A 12897-nucleotide genomic window follows, 5' to 3' on the forward strand; every position below is an offset into this window, starting at 1 on the left:
GTGAGCAGCCCTGTATGAGTTGGAATCCAGTCACCGCCAGGGCTTGGTTGGGGGTTTTACCTCCACTTGTGAAACCATTTCTTATTTCTCAGGGAAGGACCTCTGTCTCACTCCTGGCCCAGAGTAGGTGCTCCATCATTGAATTAATTACAGCAAGGGATGTATAGACAGGCGGGGAGGGACGAACTCAAGCTGCCTAATGACCAGTGTGTTCCCTCTGCCGTCACAGATTCAAGTCATAAGCTTTGTCACAGAGCAGAACTGGGACTCCCTGGAAGTGTTTGATGGCGCTGACAACACCGCCACCATGCTGGGCAGTTTCTCGGGTAAGGCAGGGTTCCAGGGCCCTCTTCTGGGAGGGCAGTGGGGGATGGTCTGAAAATTGTCATGATTGAGATATCATTCGCCTGCCACCAATACCCCTTTGATAGTATGCAAGCTGGTGTCTTTCTTCAGCATCGTCAGAGTTGTATCCCCCATCCCGACTACATCATCCTAGATTTCATCACCCTCCCACAAAAAAAGCCAGGTGCCCATTAGCAATCACTCCCCATTCTACTTTCCCACCAATTAACCGCCAGTCTCCCCTCCATCTCCATGGATTCCCTTGTTCTGGGCGTTTTACACAAATGGAATCAGAGTGTATGTGGCCCTTGGTGTCTATCTTCTTTGACTTAGCCTGATGTTTCCAAGGCTTCCTCGTGTCAAAGCATGTACCTGACTTCCTTTCTTTTGATGGCTGAGTAATATTCCACTGTGGGGATACACCACATTTTGTTTTTTCATCGACTGATGGGCAGAAGGGGCTGTTTCCACTCTGGCGCTGTGACAGATACTGGTGGAGTGAGCCCCCATGGACAAGGGTTGTGTGGAGTCGTGTTTGCAGTTCTCGTGGAGGACTACCTAAGAGGGACATTGCTGGGACTCTGGTAACTCTAGGCCTAACTTTGTGAATGGCTACCGGCTACTTTCCCAAGAAGGTGCAGCGTTTCACTTTCTGGCGGTGGTTTTGCCCATTGGCCAAGACCACTGTCTGAATCTGTTTAGGTCCCAGTTCTCCATGTGGCCCAAGACCCTGCGTACACTGCCCACCACGAGGCAGGCCCTCTCCTGAGTAGACAGGGCATTCCAGAAGCTTGCTCTCCTGCCAGCATCTGGTTCTGCTGCTGCTCAGCTTGGAGGAAGGGGTTAGACCTCTCTCCTCCCTCTCATGACAGACCCAGCCCTCTGAGGGGTACTCATTTGTCACTCAGTGAGTTGGAGAATTGGAGCCACCTGGGGGTTTGGCCATGAGAACAAAATGTCAGCTGGTAGCAAAAGCAAGGGAGACAGAGCCCAAGTGACCCTGGCTTCCTTGCCCTAGGGACAACCGTGCCCGCCCTTCTGAACAGCACCTCTAACCAGCTCTATCTGCACTTCTACTCCGACATCAGTGTGTCCGCCGCTGGCTTCCACCTGGAGTACAAGAGTAAGCACTCGGGGTCTCAGTGGTTGGTGGGGTCCAGGGTGGGATCTCGCAGCTACCAAGCACCCCTGTGAGTAGGGGGGATACCGGGGCTTGGTCATCTCCATCCCACCGAAGCCTTACCCCAGGCCTGGGGAGGACGCTGCAGCTCAGAGAACGTCTGTCACCCCCTCCAAAAGGCACAGCTGTAAGGGGTACAGCTGGGGTTCCCTCGAGGGGTCTCCTGCCCCAGGCCCATGTGCTGGTTTGCTATGTGGGCACGCCGGAAATGAGCAGGGGACCCGGTCCCTAACATCAGAAAATGGAGGTGCTCCCCCCATCCTGCCCTAAAACCCTCAGTCCTGTCTGTGTTGCAGCAGTCCCGGAGGGTTCACCCCTGCATAGAAGTCTCGCTCCTGGTTGGCCCCAGATCCTCCTAACAGGCTCAAAGCCTTACGATTCTGGCTTCCAGTGTCCTGAAGTGGTCTCGCCTAAAAACGTACAGTGTTGCGTCTTCTGGGGTCAATAAAGAAAGAGGTGGCTGGGGGACAAGCTGTTCTACAAGGACATCCTGGAGCTGCCGCCCCTCTTCCTTCTCCTTACTGGGTAATGGGAAGAAGGTTCTTGAGAAACTGCTATGTGCTAGGTGTCTGCTAGGCTTAGTTAGGTCTGAGTATGATCAAGAGAGTTACTTCCACTCCGCATCCATTGCGGAGCGACAGCCATGTCGACAGAAAAGTGCCTCCATGGTTAAACCAGCATTGTGGGCACTGTCATAGATGTCTCTAGACCAGCGGTTCTCAACCTGTGGGTCGCGATCCCCTTTGGGGTCTAACGACCCTTTCACAGGGGTCTCCCGATTCATCACAGTAGCAAAATGACAGTGATGAAGTGGCAATGAAAATAATTTTATGGTTGGAGGTCACCACCACATGAGGAGCTGTATGAAAGGGTCGCGGCATGAGGAAGGTTGAGAACCACTGCTCTAAATGAAACAGCGATGGTTCAGAGGAGGGAAGGGTCAGCGAGGCAGAAATCATGCAAACTCAGAACTCACTGCCCTCAAATCAATTCTAACTCCCATAACAACCCATAGGACAGGGTGGAATGATCCCTGTGGTTTCTGAAACGGTCAATCTTTACCGGAACAGAAAGTCGTATCTTCCTCTCAAGGAGCAGCTGTTGGTTTCAAACTGCTGACCTTGTGGTCAGTAGCCCATGTGAACCCACTACACCACCAGGGCTTCTTAGATGTCAGGACAAGCTGCCTTTAAGAGATCACGCTTGTGCCAGGTCTGAGGAGTCTGGCTCCAGAAAGCCTGACTAGCTTGGGACGGAAGACGGCATGGCAGCAGTGCTGTGTTGCAGCACGATGTGCTAAGGTAGTACAGAGTGGGAGCTGACTGTGGCCGGGGAAGACTTTCAGAAGGCGATTCTGACTTAGGGCTGGAATGACCAGTAAAAAGTATAGGAGGCTCTGAGTAGCATCTGTGGCTTTAGCATCGGCTGTTAACCAAAAGGTTGGAGGTTCAAGCTCACCCAGGGGTGCCTCAGAAGAAAGGCCTGACTTTCTACTTCCCAAAACTCAACCCGGGAAACCCCTATGGAGCGCAGATCCACTCTGACACTCATTCAGCTGCCACGAGCCAGAGTCAACTCACCGGCGGTGCTTGAATGGTTGGCATGACCATCTTTGGCATCATGGTCCTGAGCATGTAGAAGCTTTGATTGATGCTAGAAGTCGGGTAGGGTCAGGGTCAGCACGGACAGTTACGCAGATGCCTGTCCGGGATGGATGGAGGTAGATTAGCTGGATCCCAGGAAACTCACCAACTGAAGGGTGTCCCTGCCAGGAAAGTCCTGACACGGTTTGAAACAAAGGGCCCTGCAAGGTAGAAGACCAGCCAGGAACCTCTGAGATCGTCCTGCCCACAGGGTGGAGACCGCTCTCACCTGAGATGGTGAAGTGTCCCAGGCTCCTGGAATGACCTTTATTCCCCGACCCCGACCCCTCTCATTGATTTCCATATCTAGTATTCAAGTTTAAACCCTCAAATGTTCAGTAGGGTCTGCTCTGTTCTTTCTTTCTTCTTCTGAGGAGGAGGAGGGGGGCACTGTCTTCCTAAATCTCTTCACCATTCTACCTCCTCACTCCAGGCACCGCCCCCAGCCCCCCACTCCTCCCAGCGTTCCTTGTCCAAAGAAACTGGCAGCTTTCTCAGTGGCTGGTGCTTAAACCTGGTGACTGCAAGCGTGTGCCCCAACAGAACAGCGATTGTGCACAGAGTGCAGGACGGAGCACGGCGGGATCAGCTCGACAGTGCCTAACCGCCACAGCAAAGCGTGTGGTGCCCCGGGGAAGTTCATCAGGCTCAAGTTCATTGTGCTAGAGGAAGTTAGCGCTCCCTGTTCATATTTGAAACCTGGCATTCCCAGGGAGCCAAGAGCTCGGTGGCTGTGTTCTTGTTTTGCAGATAATCCACAAAGAGGGCACAGACAACAGAGAATGAACCGTTATTGTCCAAGCGCTTGGTTTTGAAGGGTACTGAAAAGTCATTCTACTGCTGTGACTCGTTCTGAATGTTTACTTAATTGAAATGGGAATGGAACACTATGTTTCCAAAAGTAATACATTGCGTATGATAAAAAATAATAATAACCACCACCACCCCCTTGTTGCAAGCATCGCTTAAATACAACTCAAGCTGTGCAGAGGAAGAAAAATCTAGCACGGGCTTTTCTCTGTCTAGCAAAGCTTTCTTTCCTACTCTCAGTCTTCGCCTCTCTCCCCTGGCCATTTCTCTTCCTGACTCCCTCCTCTGCGCTGGCCCCCAGTCTCCTCTCTCCTCTGCCTCGCTCTTTCCCACTGTCTGTCCATCACCCCCTGCCCTGCGCATACTCTTTCTTCATCCATCAGTGGGTCTTGAGTCACCTCGCTCTGTTCGCCTCACTGAACTCTGAGTGGCGTTGGACCTGGCTGCAGACAGGCGGGGGGCGGGGGGGTGGCAGCAGCCGCAATGAAGAACTGCAGGTTCAGTTTGGTGTTTATCTTCATCCTCGTCCTTGGGGTTTTTGACTCAGCTGCTGAGAATTTGAGGGTTAGGTCCCCAAACCCTTTATTTACAAGCATCACATCTTCTTCTTCAAAAGCACATGCCAGGCAGCAATTGACTGGGAAAGGCAGGAGAGAACTTTCTGGAATAAGGTAGCATTCTTCAGTGTTTATGGGCATTCACATTGTAACAAGCACTTGCTTCGTCAAAGCCCGGTAAATGTATACTTACAGATGTGTGTATTTCATTATATATAAATTTTCCCTCAGAAGAAAAGTATAGCCTATCCGGTTATCCAAATCTCTATTCGGAATGTGAAGTGATAATCCACCGGCTGCTGGGCAAGAAATTGGAGCTGATGGTTGGAGAATTAGGATGACCAGTCCCTGCCAATCTGCTCCATGCCAATCCTGGCTCCCTGCGTGTCTTTGATACTCATCCATTTCTCACGGGAGCCTTGGGAAGCCCCTACCCCACGAAGCCCCAAGAGGTCTAAAGCCACACTCTTCTACACTCTGGGCCATGCAGGTACCCAGGATAGGCCCAGGCATCGTGTCTGCTAATCCATGCATCCTCTCGGCCTCTCTGACACCCGGTGGAAGAAGCCTACTTTGGAGTTTGGCAGACAACTCTTTCCTTCTTTCGTTCTTTCTTTCTTTAATTAACATTATTGGGGGCTCATATAGCTCTTATCACCATCCATCCATCCATTGTGTCAAGGACTTTTGTACATTTGTTGCCATGAGCATTTTCAAAACATTTGCTTTCTACTTGAGTCCTTGGTACCAGCTCCTCATTTTCCCCCCACTCTCCCCCCCAAACCCTTGATAATTCATAAATTGTTGCTATTTTTTCATGTCTTACACTGACCAATGGGCAGACAACTCTTTCATAAGTCTGCCTCATTATCGTTCTTCTAGCCCTGATCCCGAAGGCTGTGTGCACAGAGATTTAGTGAGTGCACCTGAAGCATCGGCACCTGCAAATGGGCTTCTGAGGGCTCCGAGAAGGATGAAGCTGCCCCCTTAGGAGAGGCCGCAGTCTGCGTGCTGGCGGGAGTCAGCAGGGAGGGACACAAAGCAGGCGGTGAGGGAGAAAGATGATTTCAGCAGTCAGTCGAGAGGCATGAGCTCACTGGGACCTCAGAGCTTGGTCTCCAGCCAGGCCATGAATCATACCTGCAGCTAGACGGTCTCTGGGCATGGTCTCATCCTGGACCCTCACCTGTTAAATGGGATGCTAGGACCTGCTTCCGAGGGGTCAGATGATGCACAGGGGAAGGAGTCAGGGAGTGGTACTCCAGCCATGTGGGGGGAGGAACAGAGACCTATCCAGACAGAGACCTATCATAGCTCCATGCAATTGACATAATAAGGTCTATAATAAGGTCAAACGGAGGCAAGTCCACTCTTCAAAGTCCAGAGAGCCCTTGGAGGGGCTCTTGAAAGGCAACCGTAAATCATGGCGGCAGCAGGGTGTTGGGATAAGAATGTTAGGTTCTGTACCACAGGTGACGGGAGCCGCTTCAAGCCCTCGGGCAGGGCCACCCCATGATCAAGAGTAAAGACTTACAACCCCTCCTTTAAGAAGCTTCAGTTTCCTGTGCATGCTGGACAGCCAAAAACAACAGTGGCTTAGGGTCGGAATCCAAGCGAAGTTGATAACAGGGTCCTGTGGCGAGTAAGGTCCAGGCCTGCGATGACCATAGGAGACGAAGCATGAGGGGTCACCAGGGACTGCTGCCGCAAAGGGGCTGCCTGGCCTTGAAACACGGCAGGAAGAACAGTGGCCAGTCTTACCTACTGCAAACTCGTCTCAGCTCACCCTGTCCTGGGAAGGGGGGCAATTTCTGGGCCCTGAGCATCACTGAGAAGCCGCTTTCTGATCACGTCTCTCCTTCCTTCGACTTTTCTTTTCCTTCTCTCCCAATTGCTTAGCCTGTGGGAATTGTCTTCTTAGAGCCAGGGAAATGGGGGGGAAGTTTGAAGTTGAAGAGAGGATGTGGGAGGAGCCAGCAGAGAAGCCGTGGGCCATAGAGCAGAACTGGGAAGACCCTTAGCTTCTCCACAGTCCATCCACTGAGTCCTGGGCTTGGGGATGGCCTTTGTGGTAAGGACGTGCTCCACCCTCACAGCTGGGCAGAGTGGCAAGATCCCCAAGAAGCTAGTCTGTTGAGCCCCTGTCCCACATCCTCATTCCGATTCCCTCTCCGTGCAGGGAAGTGACTGGGAAACCCCAGCCAGAAGGCTCCCTTTTCCCTCCCAGCACAGCCCCTCATCTGCTGGCCTTGCACTGCCTGCTGGGCTTGACCAGTCTCCTCTCGTCTGTCTGTCTTGTCTAGCTGTAGGGCTCAGCAGCTGCCCCGAACCTGCAGTGCCCAGTAACGGGGTGAAGTCTGGCGAACGCTACTTGGTGAACGATGTAGTCTCCTTCCAGTGCGAGCCGGGATATGCCCTCCAGGTACCGCCCCTTGGCACCCCAGGTCAGGGAGCAGGTGTCCCCTCTGATGGGATCAGTCGCCAGGCCAGCCTCGCATGAGCTGAGCTCACTCACCAAAGAAGAGGAGTAGCATCTCCACCCCGGGAGCTCCCAGGGGGGCTCTTACCCCTCCTGAAGCTGTTCAGGCAAAAAGACAAACTTTGCTGACTTGAGCAATTTGACACAAGCCAGATTCCAACGTGTTCCTGCAAAGTTGGGCTTGATTAGACTTTTGGAAAATTTAATTTTCCTTTGAAAGCCACAAGGGAATTTAGTAATTAAAGGAGTCTCACAAGGAAGGCCTCAGTAATGAGAACTCCGTATTAATGGCTGTTAATTACCCTCCTTCCCCCAAAAGTTCACTCCCTCGCCTGACACTCCATCCCACAGCCAGCCGGTCTGGCCCGGGACTTTATCTCTCTGTGTATCTTCACCCTGGGTGTGGGCCCGGGACCAGCACCCTGTTCTGGGCTGCACATCCGTGGCAGCTCGCCCATCGCTGTTCCCCGCAGGGCCACGCCCACATCTCCTGCATGCCCGGGACCGTGCGGCGCTGGACCTACCCTCCGCCGCTCTGCATCGGTAAGAGAGCTACCCCGGAGCAGTCGAGTCTATGGGGGGCAGGGTGGGGATGGGGATTCAAATCAGGAAAGAGTCTGGGTTTCCAGGACTATTCAAAATCAGTCGTTTCAGACGGATGTTTTTATCTTCTTTAACGCTCGCTCTAAGTGGACGAGTCTAGAAGCCTCTGCCCACCACGTGAGCAAAGGCGGGAGGTGTGCCCATAGGAGAATGCTCCTGATGACCGTCAGAGTCTGATAAGCAGCCCAAACTCAAAGGGCACTCAGAGTCACTTTGGGCTCCCTCCTCTATGACTTTTTAGAGGGCCAAGAGTTCGATCCACTGCTACAGAAACGTTAACTGCTACAAGGGAAACAAGGGAATAGAACGCTTGGCTTTCAGGGGGACAACCAGGCTCGACTCCCAGCCACTAGACCTGTGCAGCCACGCGGGTCTGTGGGTGGCGGCTGGCATGTTGCTAGCTAGGCGGTGAACAGGTTTCCGTGCAGCTGCCAGGCTAACACACTACGATGTACTAGGAACCATGGTGCAGTGGATAGAGCACTAGGCTGCTGACTGAGAGGGCAGCGGTTCAAACCCTCCCATGGGAGAAAGGTGTTCTGCTCTGTCGCTGAGAGTTGGGGTCAGCTTGAGGGCAGGAGGTGACTATGTGGGAGGCACCATGCTGTTTTTTCACAACAGCTCTTCTTCGGGGGAGCTAGTGTCAGTCTCTGTTTTGCAAACAGGGAAACAGCAAGTCTAAGGATTAAAAAGAAAGGGGCAGAGTCAGAAAGGGAACCCCGAGTGGGCCTGGTGCCCCATGGCGATGTGCAGCCCGGTGTTGACCTTTGAAGCGGAAATGAGACAGGGGAGCATCACGTGGTGAGATGGCATTCCCCGCCTGTGAGTTCACCAGGGGCAGGGTGTGCCCACAGCCACACAGGTCAGGAATGGTCCGGTCACCCAGGCACTTCCCCCCAATATGTATCATGAAGGCCTCGCCAAGGGAACTCCCATCACAGCAACGACAGTGGGCCCATCTCAGGCTTCCCGTGTACGCCAACCCTACTCTAAGGGAAGCGCATTCCTTTCTTACAGGCCCACTAAGCACACCACCACCAGGGGGTAGGAGCTCTGATGGAGGGGGAAACTAAGCCTTGGGTTTGGAATTTTCCCAAGTTCACACAGGAAGTAGAGGCTTTAAGATTGTGCCCCGCGCAGCTGGGTGCTGAGCCTGGTCGCCGCACTGTTCCCTTAGGCACAGGGCAGCTTGCCTGGGTCGCCCTCTCCCTGAAGGGGCTTGCCGGGCCACTCCTATGCCTCCACTCTGCTCCCTTTCCTGGCCTTTCCTGACTCACAGCTCCTTGCTGCTCACACCTTTTCCAAGAAGGGAGTGAGGGAAAGATGTCTTCCAGCCAAGCGGCAGGAGAACCGGCCTCTATATACTCAGTGTCTTTGAAGTCACTTCCCTTGGTGTCTGAGGTCCTCAGCCCTTGGGGTTACCCAGCTTCAGATCAACACAGTCCCTCTGTCCTGAGGTCCAAGAAGAAACCACACACGAGCCATGTCAGAGTTCTGAGGTGGTGGTACACAGCAGTGATCACCCATCCCACAAAATATATGTCGCACAGGGCCTGGCCCAGAGGAGGGCTTCAGTGCTCGCTAATCCTCCTCCCTGTACTTTTTTATTCCACTTGGACAAGTTGGTTGTGCAGTGAGGGGAGGGAGCTTGGTGTGTCCCCACCAAAGGGTCTGACCTGAGAAGGGCACCCTCCGGGTCAACAGTCCACAACTAGAGTTCATGGGCCCCTGGGAAGTCCAAGCATATGCTTCCCATCCTGAAATGTGTTGCTCAATTCTGTCTGCGTGTGCAGTTTTCTAGGGAGGGAAAACTACTTATCCCTTTGGGTTCTTGAAGAGGCTGGTGACTCAGGAAACACTAAAACTGTTGCTATAGAGGAAGAGGCAGAGACGGGAATTGGAGGAAGAAACAGATCACATGCCTGATTACCTGTACGAACCACTGCCTCCTTTGCCATGAGACCAAAAGAATTGGATAGTGCCCGCTCCCATTACTGAACACTTTGATCAAAGATTCCGTAGCAGCAGCGTGGTCAAAAGAAGACGTCTCAAACAGCATTGCAAATTCTCAGTGGAATCCAGGCCTTCTGGAGTCATTGAGGGTGGGTGAACCCCAGAGACCATGGTCCTGAGATGATCTTTAAACTTCGAACCTGAAACCACAACTATCCCCTAAAACTGTTTCCCAGAGTGCACGAAACTGCCCTCTGGGGGACACTGGAGCCATCAAGGGGGGTTGCACAAGCAGATGCCAGCCTCCACATTATCCTGGATCATGGGCTACAGGATAAAAGTTGCAGTTGCCTGGAAAGTTCTGTCAATTTATTTTTCTTTCTGAAAAGGAGGCAGTGGGCCAAGTAAGTGGGGGAACCTCTACCCTAAAGTTCTTAGTTGAACCGAAAAATGGTTTAGCTGATTAGAATAGGTCTGCCGTGAGCACTGTGCTCTTTCAAAGAGTTGTCGATGTGAGATCAAACTGACAGCAGCAACTCAGAAAAGTCAGAAGAGGAGCTTAGTGGGCAGTGAATTTAAGTCCATGGCAGTGGAGCAGTTTGGAGGAGTGTGGTAAGAATGTTTGCCTAACTTGAAGAAGGTAATCAAAGAATGTGCATGCAAAAAAAAGTGTTCAAATGATGTGTGACTATATATTCACACACACACCCACACCCACACACACACACACACAAAACCTGCTGTTCGTCCCAAAGTTGGCATGGCCCTGTCTGCTCCTCAATGATGTCCTGATGCTGTGTCTTTGCACCATCACAGCGCAGTGTGGGGGAGGAGTGGAAGAGATGGAGGGGGTCATCCTGAGCCCAGGTTTCCCGGGCAACTACCCCAGCAACATGGACTGCTCCTGGAAAATAGCACTGCCTGTGGGCTTTGGTAAGTCTCCCCAAACCCTTGGGACTGGGGGTTCTCACCCAGACCCCGGGGTTGTAATTAAACCAGCTGTCTGCCACAATCTCTCAGCAGAACCTCAGTCAGGACAGTTGAGCAGTCTGCCTCCCACTTCCTCATCTGCAAAAGGAGGCTCGCCACACTGCCCGTCTAGCTCCGAGGCAGGTGTGAAAATCAATTAAGAATAGTAGAAAATATGGAAAAGCCAAAATAACTTCAAAAGTGGTCCAAAGGGGAAATCGCATGATAAGGTGTTACCTTTTGACCTAGCCGCCTCTGCCATCCTCAGCTTTCTGGCGCTCTCAGTCTGCTAGCGAGGCTATTCTTTGATCTCCCCTTTTGACCCATTTTAAAGCTGTTTCCACTTTAAATCCTTTTCACTTTGATTGAGGGTTTCCCTCTATTTTGTTTTGTCCTTGTTGTTGTTTTTGTTGTTCCTTGTCCTTGTTTTGTAGGATGTTCTGTATATGAAATCCAGGATAGGTAAATCTACAGGGACAGTTACCTAGGGCCATGGCAGGGGAGCTCAGAGTCCCTCTGTTCTGCTGGCAGGCTGGAGCAGAAGCAGCTAGGCTGGTCGAGAGGGAGGAAGGGGGAAAGAATCCAGGAGTGTAAATGAGGATACTGGCCTTCGTAAAGCCTGAGCCAGGCTGTCAGACCTCTAAGACCTGGGTGCTTCTCCAGCCTCCAGGAACCAGGCATCCCACTGGGCCCAGCTTGAAGGGAGTGGGGGAGCAGACAACAAGGACAATGAGAAAGAAATTGATTGTGGTGATGATCGCACAACTGTTCTTAATATGATTTGGCTATTACATTGTATGATATGTGAAAAGATTAAAAACATAAATATCACTTCATAAAAAAAAACTAAAATGGAGGAGGGTAGGGAGTTGTCTTAGGGTTACCATGATTCTTGTTTGAGTAGTGAGTTAAAATCCAAGAATACGGAGGGAGGAATTAGTAGGCAATGATTAAAAAGAAAGGAAAAAAGAATCTCTTTTTACAGAGACTGGGCTTCAAGTTGTGCTTTTAACTCCAATATCCGATTTATCATCCTAATTAAATTGAACCAAGGTCAATATGAAATTGAGTTTGTGTTCTTCATAAGCCCATGCTAGCTGGCTTAGAGATGGGGAGAGATTTTATTGGGTGGTGAGAGAGTCTGCCAGGCATGGGAAGGGGCGATGGAGAAGGGGGAGGAAAGACATTGATCTGAGCACAAAATTTAATCACTGATGATTCATGGATTATGCATAGGGACTGTAATTCCATCCCAAATATCTTCTTGGCTGTAATACAGGACCGGTGTTGACATCAAGCCAATGGGCTGTGCACGTAAGTCAGCTTGCTCCCAGAAAAGAAGTGTCCCAAGGGGAATTGCTGCTGCCCCGGCCAGGGAGCTCCCCTGTGAGAGCCTGGGGGGTGACAGTGGTCCTTTTGTCCCTGGTTAGAGAAGGAGCAATCTGGCCTGAGGAGAGGAGAGAAGATGCTGCCCTGTCAAAGAATGGAGTCTTATTTGCCCTACCTGCCAATGAAAGACGCCGGGAACAAATGATGAGCATGCAAAATGGTGGTCATGTTGAGACACCGCAGAGAGGGGTGCTCAGAGTCCCTCTGTTCTGCTGGCAGGCTGGAGCAGAAGCAGCTAGGCTGGTCGAGAGGGAGAAAGGGGGAAAGAGCCCAGGCATGTAAATGAGGATACTGGCCTCCGTAAAGCCTGAGCCAGGCTGTCAGAACTCTAAAACCTGGGTGCTTCTCCAGCCTCCAGGAACCAGGCATCCCACTGGGCCCAGCATCAGGCCAGGATTCCAGGAAAACGTTTGATTCCAACAAGGGCCCTAATATAGCATCTAGTCTCAGTGTGCCTAAGGAAGCACTAAGACACCCAGTGGTTACATGCTCCCCTGATAACCCAGAGATTCGTCATTCAAACCCATCAATTGCTCTGTGGGAGAAAGATGCGGCAGTCTGCTCCCACAAAGGTGTCAACCCCGCCCCCTCAAAAAACATTCCAAATCCGCATGACCCCGTAGACCATGACAGCGACCTTGGAGATCCCCACCGGAGCCTGGCCTTCTCCTGTGCAGCAGCTGGTGGATTTAAACAGCCCACCTTGTGGTTTGCAGCCCAACGCTTACCCTCCAGTGCCTCTTCGGAAACCCTGTGGGGCAATTCTCCTCTGTCCTGTAGAGTTACTATGAATTGGCGGGCGCTTTGGCCATGAATGTGTTTGGGTTTTTTTAATCACTTTATCGGGTGCTTGTACAGCTCTCATCATCCATATAGCCATTATATCAAGCACATTTGTACATTGGTGGCCATCATCATTCTCAAAACATTTTCTTTCTATTTTAGCCCTTGGTATCAGCTCCTCATTTT

At 51.7% G+C, this 12897-nt stretch overlaps 1 protein-coding gene across 1 annotated transcript in view; it reads left to right on the forward strand.

The window, feature by feature from the left end:
• The window catches only part of CSMD2 (CUB and Sushi multiple domains 2), a 734077-nt gene that overhangs the window by 592566 nt on the left and 128614 nt on the right, over positions 1 to 12897 (forward strand). Inside the window, exons 37-41 of the mRNA XM_045298912.1 lie at positions 230 to 326; positions 1364 to 1468; positions 6839 to 6957; positions 7488 to 7557; positions 10387 to 10503. Coding sequence (XP_045154847.1) covers positions 230 to 326; positions 1364 to 1468; positions 6839 to 6957; positions 7488 to 7557; positions 10387 to 10503 — 508 coding nt within the window. The remainder of the gene's footprint in view (positions 1 to 229; positions 327 to 1363; positions 1469 to 6838; positions 6958 to 7487; positions 7558 to 10386; positions 10504 to 12897) is intronic.

Source organism: Echinops telfairi, unplaced genomic scaffold (assembly GCF_000313985.2).
Source record: "Echinops telfairi isolate 266 unplaced genomic scaffold, ASM31398v2 ScPeMD7_7457;HRSCAF=8495, whole genome shotgun sequence".
NCBI lineage: Eukaryota > Metazoa > Chordata > Mammalia > Afrosoricida > Tenrecidae > Echinops > Echinops telfairi.